This window comes from Gymnoscopelus braueri, assembly GCF_963280865.1.
Source record: "Gymnoscopelus braueri genome assembly, chromosome: 1".
Lineage (NCBI taxonomy): Eukaryota > Metazoa > Chordata > Actinopteri > Myctophiformes > Myctophidae > Gymnoscopelus > Gymnoscopelus braueri.
Window position 1 is genome coordinate 23,058,933 of NC_137603.1, and position 14,223 is coordinate 23,073,155.

General features: G+C 42.2%; 1 protein-coding gene across 1 annotated transcript in view; it reads left to right on the forward strand.

Annotated features, from left to right (window-relative positions):
• Nucleotides 1-12,709, forward strand: part of tpma (alpha-tropomyosin) — a gene marked incomplete at its 5' end in the record, with an annotated part of 303,129 nt that extends 290,420 nt beyond the window's left edge. Inside the window, one exon of the mRNA XM_080438539.1 lies at nucleotides 12,700-12,709. Within this exon, the coding sequence (XP_080294665.1) occupies nucleotides 12,700-12,703 (4 nt within the window). The 3' untranslated portion in view covers nucleotides 12,704-12,709. The remainder of the gene's footprint in view (nucleotides 1-12,699) is intronic.
• Between the last annotated feature and the right edge of the window lie 1,514 nt (nucleotides 12,710-14,223).

Below are 14,223 nucleotides of genomic sequence, written 5' to 3' on the forward strand. Positions count from 1 at the left end.
CAATACAACCATCCCAATTGTACAGTATGAGTTATATTGCATTAACATACTCTACAATACAGATTGGACAAAATAACATTTTGACATAATCTATCAACCTTATAATAGATAGATAAGGTTGTATTAAGAGGACATAACTTTCATGCAGAAGCATTGGGTTTCCTGCTTGCTCAGCAAACCCAAGTCACAGTGTTGAAGAGTGTGAATGCTGTCCATGACCTTCACAGCATCTCCTCTCCCCGCTCTCATACCTCTGCCAACCAGCCACTATATCATCGCTGTCGTCAGGCAGAACACTTGTACGTCCAAAACCTAACCTTTCAGGAAATGATTGAGCCAAATGAAGTTATTATTTAGTCGCAAGCAGTGGTGGAAAAAGTACTCAAATGTTTTACTTACTGTAAGTAAAAGTACCAATACTGCAATATAAAAATACTCTGTTACAAGTAAAAGTCCAGAATTAAAAATTTACTTGAGTAAAGGTACAAAAGTATTGGCATCAAAATGTACTTAAAGTATCAAAAGTAAAAGTACTAAAAATTTGAAAATAGCAGATCTACAAACTCACAACGCGTCGCGATGCGACGCGTTGTGAGCTTGTAGATCGGCTATTTTCAAATAGCCTAGGTATAAAATAGGGCTAAATTGGTAAATGTATGTTTTATAATTTAATAATTTATATCTGAAAAGTAACTAGTAACTAAAGTTTTCAAATAATTTTAGTGGAGTAAAAGTACAATATTTGCCTCTGAGATGTAGTGGAGTAGAAGTAAAAGTATTGGAAATACTCAAGTAAAGTACAAATACCTCAACATTTTACTTAAGTACAGTACTTAAGTAAATGTACTTATTTACTTTACACCACTGGTCGCAAGCTCTTATTAATATTTGTATTGGTAAAATATTTATAAAACACAGACAGAGTAAACCTATTTCACGTTCAAAAACGCAAAAAAAAAAAAACTACATCAACAAAACAACACTGTTGTATGACAAAGTACCATAAATTAATGAAAACAAAACAATATAAATATGGAGATAAGGTTTCTGCCCGACAGTAATTATACTATGCAACAAAACACAAATGGCTTTACATACTGTGAATCGTTATATCTGCAATCTGGGACGTATTTTAATGAATAAAACGAAATTTTTATTCAATGTGTATGGTAGAGTTTGTTAAAGTATTGTGACATTTAGGCGCTGGATGTTAGATAGGACACCTACTGGTTGACAATTAGCCATGCCTGAAGCTCATAAACACAATAGCTGCCTTAGCACAGGGGGGTTCACAAACCTTTTAGCTCGAAAACCAATAGTTACAATAGTCTCCCCGAACAAAACTTACAATATTTAATGCCCTATATAGTGAAAATAGCCAATCTGCAAGCTCACAACGCATCGCAATATAATTTTACATTTATTATGGAACACTATAAATGTTTTCTGAAAAATTTTAGATTTTTAAGGATGTAGATGTAGATGGGGTGTAGAGGGGGGAGGATTTTTTGAAAATGTTTTGATAAAAAAAAAGAAAAAAAAAGAGGAAATAAATAGAGATTTACTATAAAAATGTGTCCGCGACTCAAAAATGGGTCCCGAACCAAACCAAAACCCTCTTAGTTGAGCGGTAGATATTTGGCTTTACACACGGGAGTACTGCACTTAACTATAATTTGGAGGTACTTTTACTTTACTTCAGTAATCTATACTAATACTCCACTACATATCAGAGGCAAATATTGTACTTTTTACTCTACTACAATTATCATGAATTACTAGTACTTTAGATTATTATTATATTACAAAACAAGCCTGTCTACAAACAAATCTTACTTAATTACTTAGTCCTCTTGCACTTCTTATAGATGAGGCAGCGGGGCTGTCATCTAAGGCACGTAGAGCCAATCGTAGCAACCAGGTTTCTCCTTCTGGGTCTGTCGTGGGGGCAAGGTGTTGAGCTTGTGCCAGAGTCAAATCACAAGCCTTTAGGTCCTGGGCTATTACATCCAGCCAGCGGGTGCGGGGGGCACCTCTGGGACGTCTCCAACCGGCTGCTGGGGATTGAAGGCCAGGATGGTGCTTGTTGGGTGTTCCACGGGCAGGCGGATGATGTGGCCACACCAGCGCACTCGTCGCATTGCTGCGAGACGGGATGCTGGGAGCTGTTGGGTTTTCTCTCTTAAGGCCCGGTTTGTGACATGCTGGCTCCACGTGATGCCTTCGATCCTCCTGAGGGCTCTGGAGTCGAAGCCCTCGAGCCTGGCCGCCAGAGTGTTATTCAGCGGCCATGTTTCCGAGCCGTACAGGAGGACAGAAATGAGGCATTGTAGACTCTGAGCTTTGTCTCCCTGGATATGTGCCGGTGTCGCCACAGCGGTCTCCATAGGGACTGCATGACGGAGGCTGCTAGGGCACGGCGTCGGTCGACCTCTATTTTGATCGTCGAGCCCAGATACTTGAATGTTGGGACAAAGTGGACAGGGGTGCCGTCAAACAGAAGGGGTGGTGGGTCAGGTCCATTGCCTACGTGCATAAGTCTTGGGCCATCTTATCTTCAGGCCGAGCTTTTTGGTATTTTTGGTCAAGAAGTGACCATTCTGCATAATGTGTGTTTTTACCTTTAGTAGTTTAAGTATATTTCGATGCCAATCATTTTCTACTTTTACTTAAAGGACGACCCATATTCAACCTATCTTCATAATTGGTCCTAACTAATGCTCATGATAAAATGAGCGCTTCTGAACTGTCCACAACCCTCCTCTGACACACAGAGTGAGTAGACAAAAATAGTATCACATTAAAATGAGCATTAGTGAGGACCAATTGTATGAAGATAAGGTTGAAAATGGGTGAAGTCGTCCTTTAAGTACACATTTTGATATAGAACTTTTACTTGAAACAGAGTATTTGCTACTTTGACATCTCAGTATGTATTCCACCGCTGAGTTTCAACCAGATCTGAGGCGAGCCCTGCTTTCCCACCTAGTTGAAGTAACACGCCCCCTGCTTCGCCCCTAGTCATGCAGTACTCCGTGGTGGAAAATAATGTTTGGCGCTGGCATTGCCTGGGGGGGGGGGATAATTTATGATTCTGTGCCAATCGGTACATAACTCGGACGGGGCTGAGTAGGCTCAAGCTAACTTCACAACGTTCAGCACGGCAACTCTCGTGCTTTAGCGCGCTCGGTGGTGCTTCTCGTGGCGCGGTCCAAAACTATACTTTATCGGCAGAAAAAGTAGCCCGCAGTTATTGGAAAATGTAGTGTCGAGAGTCGAACCCTTGAGGTGTGGGTTGGGTTGAGTCAAGTGATTAACGAGGCGAGCCACTGAGGCTGGTGCTGAGATGAGGTATTCGGGCTGTATAGAATGTGACAACGCCCACCGTTCCCAACTCTTCTAATGTAGAGCGAAAGATGTTCACTTTAATGATCAAACTATTAAAAAGAAAGAAAACAAAAGAAAAAGAAAAGAAAAAAGCACTGAGGTACTTCTTTGGCCTAATGGCAGACCACAAGAAGTTTAGTGCTGATCAGTCCAGTGCTTTTACGGGATAAACGCCAGGAAAAATAGACAGACAAGCAGACAGATAGACAGACCCTCTTAAAGCCTTTTCTTGTTTATTGGGCAGGGACAGAGCACATTAAACACGTAAAACATGATTATGGACTTACATAGACATGATTAGGTGTACATATTTCCATCTCTGGTCCCCAAACATTAAAACAAGGAAATAGAAACATAACAATAAAATACATAGGTAGCAAAACATTCAATTACATGTGAACAAAAACTGTTAATCAAACAAACAAAAAATAAATAATTATTATAAAATAATTGTATTTACATTACATTTAGAGTAGTAGATTTTCAGGCTGCTAAGTGGCTAAGTGTTAAACATTGCTGTAACACTGCTGGAGCAACGGTGTGCCTGTGGCCCCCAGGCCCTAGAGTCCACACAACGTGCCACAATCGCCAGATTCTTGAACAGTGATTGTGGCACGTTGTGTGGATTGGACCAACCTCCTTGTAGATGATGTCTGTGCCACAGGCGCACCGCACCGTCTGTGGCCCCTGAGGGACCCTGAACAAGGGCCACACGTGGCCCCCGGTGTGACTGTTCTCATGGCAATCCCCTGAACTGTGTTTGTGCCAAGTTTGGTGCGGATCGGAGCAACGATGCACCTCACAACCTCCTCAAATCTGTGTGTGCGTGCGTCACACTGATTGACGTTGTCGCCAGTGAATGCCCGGATCCTGCACTAGTTAAAGTGCTTTGATACTCCATCACTACTTTGTAAGGTTGTGAGTGAATGTTTCTCCACTGAAAGCCATCATCTTCACATCAGCTCTTCTTCTTCTTCCTCTTTTAATGCTTGGACCCTGTTGCCACTTGTGGTTTTATTTATTTATTTATAGTTTTAGTGATTTTATTTATTGTTTTGTATTTAGAGGTTACTTTTTTCTTTTGTTGTTGGTAGTCATGACTGCCAGTTCCCAACTGATGTCATGTGGGAGTTCCGACTGCTCCAGACCGTACTGAATAACTGCAAGCTTGCATAACATCTTCAGACTAGGATTTAAGTCTAAGATGAAGAGATCATTGGCATTGGATGTGTCCCATCCTCCAAAGACAACGATATGATCTCCCACCATGCAACAATAGCACATCCTGGTCATCAAAACACATGGGCCTTCCCCCTTGGGCTCAACCGTCTTCCAAGAGAAGGTCTCTGGGTTGAATTTCCACAGATCATTGAGGGGGTGGTTAAAGTTGCGGCCACCAAATATGTACATCTCTCCATTGTAGACAAAGGCTGAATGAGCGCAGCGTCCTTCTGGGAGAAGCTGTGCAGAAGGCGCACTCAGCCAGCAGTTGGTCTCGGTGTCAAACATTCTGACATTGTCATAGTGTTCCGCATGGCCCCCAAATACAAACATCTTTGTCCCAATGATGGTGGCAGAGTGACGGTATAAATCAGGTGGTGGAGTACCTCTTGGGTTAATTAAAGACCAGACCACCGTGGTGGTGTCCATCTTGTAGATGTCATTAGTGCTCCCATTTAGGGTCCATCCTCCGAGGATATACATGACCTTCCCCAGGACAGAGGCTGAGTGTTGCTCCCTCGCCTGTGGAACAGCACCAGAGGTGTCGGGCATGAACCATCTGTGGGTGTCGACATCAAATGCATAAAGCACATTGCATGAAGGAACCCCGCCCCAGATGTAGATGATGGCTTCTATGAGCACAGCGGTGTAGCGGCTGCGCATGGAGGGGACCTCAGGGGGACGATGTCCTTCTCCAGTTGTCACGGGGGGCAATTCCATCCAGCGCAAAGACACAGTGTTGAAGACATGTACTTCAATCTGATCACTGTCAGCGTCCCCTCCAAAGGAGTACACCTTGGGCCTCACAGCTACCGCTGCCTGGAGGGGTCTCTCCGGTCTTCCTCTCAGATGTAGAGTCCAGTTCAACATTTCACTCACCAGCACCACCGTCTATCACTGTTGGCAATTAGCTTACAGAGGAAGTTGCTAGAAGGCAGGTCAATATGTCAGCTCGATATCTCAGCTCAAAATAGAAAGACTAAAAGATGTTTAGCTTATTGGACAATTCATTTAAAAGGACAACAACACGGTTGTGATGACAACATTGTGATGCCATTGTGTGATGATGACATTATGTTAGAATAGCTAATGACGTTACTCAAACTGAACGGCCATTTGGCAAAGTATAGTAGTCTTCTTCAGGACGTTTTTATGTTTTGTTTTTATCCAGGTCTTGTTAACTCAAGATAAAGAAACATTTAATTCTACCAGTCCACAACTTTATACAATTAGTCTACAATTAGAATGTTCAGCCTAAAAGGGCTGCTCTCTGCGTGATTGTATACAACAAAACTATTTTACACATTTGTTGATTGATTAAATTAACTAATCACACCTCGTCAAAATTCCTATGAATATTAGTCGACTAAGAATTCCTTTAGTTGAGCACAGCCCTAAATATACACAGTGAAATCCCCAGTGTTAATTTATCGATTTCTAACTCTAGGGTACAAATGTTACCAAAGGTCCATTTGTATCCTCTCAGAGTTACTGAAGGAGACAGGGGGGTCCCTGGCCCCAGGCTACAGATGGGGAGGGGCCCAACCCGAATGCTAATCTCTCGCACGCACGCACGCACACACACACACACACACACACACACACACACACACACACACACACACACACACACACACACACACACACACACACACACACACACACACACACACACACACACACACACACACACACACACACACACACTTCTCCGATCTCACACCAGTGAAATGGGACATGACATGCTGTATGCATTTCAACTGAGCTAAACAAATGCTTAGTCAAGCCGTGACAAATGCCCTGAGGTGCTCCACCTGGCAGTGTACGAGGATCCCTGCTGTTCAGTTCACTCTAGCTTCAATTATACATGCACCTACAGACTGTGAAAGGCTGAGGAGCTCATGACCAATATATGAATGTATCCACATAACTCATACAATTAAAAATAACACACAATGGTGCTTCGCTGAGAACTTTAACATTATGGTTAAGTTAACAATACGTCTCATGGCAACATGTTGTGAGCTTGTAGATTGGCTATTTTCTCTAGTTTGAGTTCCAGGGAGACATGAAATTTCTCTTTTGGGTCTCGAATTTAAGGTTTTGGAACCACTGGTCTAAGCGCAGGATCTTATGTTCTCATTTCAACCACCTATTGAAGCATGTCAGAGTCACTGCGTCCCATGTGTTGGAACTCCAAAATGGATATTGACGACTGTTACTGCTGTCCATTGAGACAGATAAAGAAAGGCAGGAGGCCCCTTCTCTCTCCTCACTGCTTGTTTCAATGCAATATATTCATAATCTGGCCCTGATTATCCCTCAAACATGTCATCTACCATTCTGAACATGAGTGTTGGGTTGAGTTCGGATGGATTTTGATTGCAAGCAGTGTGCGCGTGTAGTGATCCCACGCACACATCTGAATCTGAATAATGCGCTCTCTAAATAGTAAGGAAATATCTACTCTGTCACGGGCACTGGATTTAACAGCAGTTTAGGACTTTTTGACTTTTCAAATACAAATGTAATACAATGCGGACTGTAGTAATTAAAACGGGTCATGTAAACTGTTTGGAATTGTAACAGCTGAACTCAATAATATATCAATATTCGGATATTCATCCGCAGGCCTCATTAAGTGAATGTGGGGGGCCGCACGTGGCCCCCGGGCCGCCAGTTGCCCCATATGCTCTCTCTGTGGAGTCAACTTAACCCATTCAGACCTGAGTCCGATTCTACAAATACCTTCTAAATCAGTAGTTCTCAACCGTTTTCGTGCCAAGGACCCCAAAAAAGATGTGTATTTGGCCGCAGACCCCCATCTGATTTTTTTTTGTGTCAGGGACCCCCAGAAGAGAAGATTATTCAAAAGTTTTCAAAACACTTTCAAGATTTTTCAAAAATGTTAAAAAAATAGCAGATGTACAAACTCGCAGCGCGGCACGAAGTGACGCGCTGTGAGCTTGTATATCTGCTATTTTTGAATAGCCAACTCTAAAATGACAGAGATACTTTCCCGGTTTTAATGGGTTAACACTGAGGATTGTTTATTTGAAAGGACTGAAATACCATGCGTATTGGCAACAATATGAAACTAGACGGGCCCTCCCCCCCTCTTCTCCATTATGAATAATCAGTGTGTTTGTGTGTAAGCAAAACCGCAAAAACAAATTCCCAGAACCTGCAAATGTGCTTGGCGATCTAAACTGATTTTGATTATAACAATAACAAAAAGGGTTTGAGCAAAAAAAAAAAATCGTCATCAATAACCATGAAATCCCTGAGCAAATGTTTGTTTGTGGTGAAAACCATGTGATCCATTTCTCCCTCTTCCATCCAGCTATGAGTAGGTATCGTTGCTGCCGGTCAGAAACCTTGTATCTCCATATTTCAACACTTATTTTTTTTATTCCTTATTCCTTTTTTTTTCTCCAAACCATAAATCAATGTCATACTTTGTCGTACAAGACTGTTGCACAAAAGTAGCAACAATAGCAAAATGAGCTGATCTAACAGGCTCACGATGTCTCGCGATGAGACGTGTTGTGAGCTTGTAGATCGGCTATTTTTGAAACATTATGAAAGTGGTGAAGTGTGTGTCTGTGTTTAAAAAAAATATTAACCAATGAAAATCATCAAGAAGAGCTTCTGACTTTAAAAAAATCTACATTCGAACAATTGGAACACAGGTTCTTTAAATTTTTTGCATTTCCTAAAAAAGTTAACGTTTTGGACATACAGTACGAGTACGACAGCGATGATAATACTAGTTGCCTTATAAATATGCTGCGCTTGTCAGACAACTGTAGGTGGTATACGCGTGACCCATTGACCTGTTGACCTCTGTTGGGTGGAGCCCTTTCCACAGGATAATCTCTAATGCCTCCTGGTTCCACTCTAATTCATTACATCCCATAATAATACATCCCTCCTCCTAAAAACCTTTAGGGGGTGTGTCCACAAAAAGTGTTTTTTTAAGCATAGCAGAGCTTTGGATATCATATCCAAAGCTTGACACCCGCAATGTTCAAACCTATGAACCGTTGCTGTGCTCGAATGCCTAGATGAAACAATGGTAAACATGGACTTCTAACGCTTGTGGTAATGATTCAAAGTCAGGTGGTAAATGACTGGGTTGTCAGACACAACACTTGAAGCACCCTGGGCGCTCCAGCAAAAAAAAAAACGCTGGACCCTGAGAGTGCTGAAACATGATGCTCAGTGCTGGGAAGAGGAGAATTCCATGCAGCGGGTCTTTACCAAATGCATGGCAGAAAGGCGCTGGCAGCTCAAAAAATGCTTTCTGTGGACACAAACCCTTAATCAAAGCCCATTGCTTTTTTCGTCTGGTCTCTACCCTTCCTCATTGTCTTTATTCTGATGCGAAATCTTTCTGTTTGTCTTTCTTTTCTGTCTAGAAACCCTAACTCAATATCCTCTTGCTCTGAATTATGACTGAATATGATCTGTGTTTGACTCATCACCATTTACAACTGAAGGAAGGCGGATGCTTTAGTTACATTTGGTTGCACAACATATGGCTCAGGCTTGAGTGTTTCCTTAACATAGGTTTGTGGCCCTTTTTGAATTGCAAAGATGTTTTTATGGGTCACAAGTAAATATCATTTTTTTTCCTATCTTTCCTTTTTTTTTACTTGTATACTATATATACATAGCCTACTGTATAAAGATCTTCAGAAATGTTCTAATGTCAAATGCAAAACATCTTCTGAACATTTCAACCATTTTCAATAGTGAATATAGCTGATCGACAAGCTCACAACGCATCGCAATGCGACAACATGACATTTCTCTGAAAGTGTGGCAACCCCGGGCATGAGAGTTTTCATCTGTTCAGCTGGATGTAACCACAATGGGAACAATGGCCTGAAGAGTTATAGTGGCACTGAGGGGACCTCAGTCTATTAAGAAGCACCACAGCTGTGATGGAGGTCTGGACAGAGTGAACTTGACTAAAGATGACAGACTGCAACAGTTCCGTTGGCACGACAGTAAAATTGCACGTTGCATAATGCAACGCCTGGTAATGGCCCTCCGTAAAAGACAGTGACCCTCAGTAGCTTATGAATGATAAAAAGGCCTTCTTTGTCCATTGTACAATAGAGTTATTTTGAAGTATATATCTCAGTCTATTACCTTCTGGCCAGTGGAAGAGGCTGATCTTATGGCAGGGTTGTGGATACTAGCAGACTTATAGCGGGGGTCAGTCAGTTCTGTCTCATTCATTGGCATTTAAAATGATTTGCATTATGCCTCTCGCATACATAGTCATTAAACACAGGTGTCCAGGATTACTGCCATTGTTCCATATATTCTAGATGAAGTGTATTGTCTGTTTTTATATTAACTGGCGTATGCAGACGTGACATAAGAACTATGAGATAAGAACTAATTGGACAATTAATTTAGTTGAAGAACAACCATGTTGTACTTGTTTTATCTCCAGTATGGTCTCTGTTGTTATGGAGCTAATAACCAGAGCTTGTTTCCATAATATGAGAACAACCTGCAATATTATTACTGTGTGTGTGTGTGTGTGTGTGTGTGTGTGTGTGTGTGTGTGTGTGTGTGTGTGTGTGTGTGTGTGTGTGTGTGTGTGTGTGTGTGTGTGTGTCTATGTGCATGCGTCCACTTCTATTCATTTGAGGAAATAAATAGGTCATGTAGTTGTTCAACATTGATTAATACTACATATACGGGGTGCTCGGGTGGCGCAGTGGTATTAAGTACCTGCTCACCACCACATAGGTCGAAAATGTTGACGAGCAATACATTCTGGAGCTTTTTGCAACTACTGTGCAGACTTTATTCTTTTTCATTCGCTTATTGTAAGCAACCTTGTTTTAAATTAAGTTGTTAAGTTGCTTGTAAATATTGGTAGTTGTGGGTTGCTTTTTATTTGTTGTGATCTTGTCAAATAGCCGATGCCTATAGGTTTAAAGTACTGAGGTGGCCTATAATAGTCACTTATTTTGGGCTTGTTTCATAGACCGGTTTGTTTATTTCTCTCGCAAAATCTGGCGCAACTGCAATTGAGAGAGAGAGAAAAAAGAGAATGAGCTCAAACCGCTCGCTTATCCTCTGTTCCTTAATTATTGTTCTTCAGTGGTGGAAGAAATACTCAGATATTTTACTTAAATAAAAGTAGCAATACCACAATATACAAATTACAAGTAAAAGGCCTGTGTTAAAAATGTTACTTCAGTAAAAGTACAAAGTATTGGCATCAAAATATACTCAAAGTACCAAAAGTAAAGGTAAAATGTTTGAAATGGCATTGTGAAAATTGTGAGCTTGTAGATCAGCAATTTTCAAATAGCCTATGTATAAAATAGGGCTCATTTGACCAATGTGGCCCGGACCCTAAAATGAGTTCGACACCCCTGGCTATACAAACACAATTGGCCCGTGTTCAGGGGAGGGAAGCTAGACTGGGATGGTGATGACACTGCACACTCCTACGGGCTGGGGCGGCACCTGTCAGCAGGACGTGTTGGGCGGGAGGAGTAGTGACAACACACAAATGTGTGTGGGGAGGAATTAATTGGCATACGGGGGAAAAAAGGGGTACAATCTAAAATAAAATAAAAACATCAACGACTGCTAGTTTAAATCTTGGCTTTCAAAATGCCTAAGTTCCTAAAGCTCGTTTCTTCACCTTGAATCGAAAGCACAACAGACCCGTCACTGTCACCGATAAGTTATCAGTGATGATAACGTCGTCCCATTGGTTACTGTAAAAGGCTAATCAATATATGTGTCATCCTAGCTGACTGTTTTCTGTTGAATGTAGAATCAAATATGATGATTTCTGGCCATGTAATGGGTGTCACAATAATATTGTACATAATCATCACTTCAGTAAAGCTGTCCTGCACTAAACTGGCCACCTCATGCTTAATTTATACCCGATGCCACACATTGAGAGCTTGTAGATCGACTATTTTTCGTACGACAAACTATAGATCAGGTTTCCATTCAGCCCCCAGTGTGATATCGCACACTCCATCAAATCATACAAATGCTATAGCTGTTGCTTACTCAATTTTCACACACACACACACACACACACACACACACACACACAGTTTGTTATGCGGCCTCTCATTCAGACCACTGCCAGAAAACCCTCACAAAGTCCTTCCATAACTCTTGCGGCGATGAAAGATTTTTAATTAAAATGAAGACAGCTGGCTGAACCATGAACATGTCACAAATAGTTTTCTCTCCCAAAGATCCCCCTCCACCCCATCGAGAGCAACCCCGCGCCTCAGATTGCGGGGCGATCTCTGCTTTTTTTGAAGAACTTGTTAATCACGTCGCATTCTTAATTTAATTATCAACCTGCCGTGGATTGATGCATCTCGGGACGGCAGGGATGAGGAGAAAGCGAGGGAATTCAATCGCTTTCTGTCCGCTTATGGCTTGTCATCTGTCCCCTCTCTCTGTATTATATATTGATATGCGGCTGACCCTAAGCATTTGGCGTATTGGATTTTTTTATTGTTCACCTTTGAGCCCGAGCTAAAGAATTGCTACTGACCCTCAATGTGAATGCGGGAGACTGGATCCAGTGTGTGTGTGTGTGTGTGTGTGTGTGTGTGTGTGTGTGTGTGTGTGTGTGTGTGTGTGTGTGTGTGTGTGTGTGTGTGTGTGTGTGTGTGTGTGTGTGTGCACGCGGGCGCGCATCTGCATTTGAGCACGTGCGTGCATAAGGTTGCTTTAGTGCAGTGAAAGACCCCCAAATTTTTACACAACCCGTGTTAATGCTACTCTGAGAAAGTCCAAATGGAACCAAATCTCTTGAGTTACAGCCCCATAAGGGTCCATTTTGGTTCCTTACTATCAATCACTTAGCTGGCGACCCAATCAAACCCCTTCAAGGACCCCCACGGGGGTCCCCGGACCCCACGTTGAGAACCACGTGCTTGCCTTTAGTGCACATGACACTAGGTTTATTTGGACCACAAAACAGGATGGGTTGTTGTTTTGGGTCAAAGGTTCTGGAAAGAAAGAAGAGGGGAGGACGCCCGAGGGCAGGAGCTGCAGAGTTGGAAGGTCAGGTTCATAAATTGTTATCATTGAACCAGGGGCCTAATTGAAAAGGCTGGATTAGGAGCAGGACCCCTGATCTGTGGCCCCTGGGAGGGGGGGCTGGCCCCTCCCTAATGACCCCTGGGGTCCCCACTCACTCACTCACTCCAATTTGGACGGTCTGAGTCTGTCATATATGGTTTCAAATATTTAACCAAATAAGTCAAATTTGATACTTAAAAACATGATAGCATGTGAGCTTGTAGATCGGCTATTTTTGATCATTGTGAAAATTGAGTGAAGACATATTTGAACATTTTCATTTCATAATGACAGAATGCCCACGATATAGGGTTGCCAGGTTGAAAGAGTTTGGCGGTTTTCTCTGGTTTTCTGCAACTGTATTGAGAAATTGTCATTCACTAAAAGAATCGACATATAGCGCAATGGCTCTGGCATTATGACTATCTGCGTCCCCATGCCAAGTTACTGTAATACAGCCACAAAGGTAATTTGGGTAATGGCTACAAACAATTCTCAAAACCATACATTTACTGTCTTTGTGTCAATAATAGAGCCAATTCAGGTTTCATTGGTTTTGGCTGGACCGCAAAAGCTGGGCCAGCCCTGTAAAGGCAAATGTCTCTCACTGAGTGAGGAAGTTAACACCATTGGTCGGCTGGTGGGCCTAACGACTACCTAGCTCAGGGGGTCTTCAACAGGGGGTCCGGGACCCCTAGGAGGTCCTCAAGAGTTACTACAGGGGGGCCGCCAAATCTTTGTGCGATATGATTTCCAAGCATCCCTTTTCTGAGGAGAACTTTAGTCAAAAATAGCGCGAGGCATTGTGAGCTTGTAGATCGGCTATTTTTTGGCAAAGAGGTATACTGTACTGTAGGTGTAGGGGGGGAAAAGAACAGACCAAGTAAAAATAAAAAGTTTAATCTGAAACACAATTTTATACAATATAGAGGGGGTCCCTGCTTCATCTCTCTCTCTCAGCCAGGGGGTCCTTGGCCAGAAAAACGTTGAAGACCCCTGAACTAGCCGATTGCAGAGCAATCGTGAATCCAGGTAATGGAATGGTTGGCCTAGTAACAAACGAGACAACCGCAGAGCAATCGCCCCTCCAGGCTATGGGATGTAATCCATCCTAATAACCAACCTTTTGCAGGGCTGCACGTTGAGTGAGGGTGCTGTTTAGAGCAGTGATTCTCAACCTTTTCAAAGACCCTAAGTTTGATATGCATTAGGCCACAGACACCAGAATGGCCAAATGGAACCAGATCGGCTTGTAGATCAGCCATTTTCAATACGAATAAAGTAGGGCTTAATTGGTTTATGTAGGCCTTATAATAAAAACAAAGTCAAATCCTTGTAGTGGACAATATTTGCCTCTGATATGTTGTGGAGAAGAAGTATAAAATACTGACAAAAAAAAGTAAAAGTACCTCAGAACTGTATTTATGTGCAGTATTTGAGTAAATGTACTTAGTTACTTTCCACCACGGCAGTGTTCATTTTGACAGCAAATTTTGATTTAGTTTTAGTCATAGA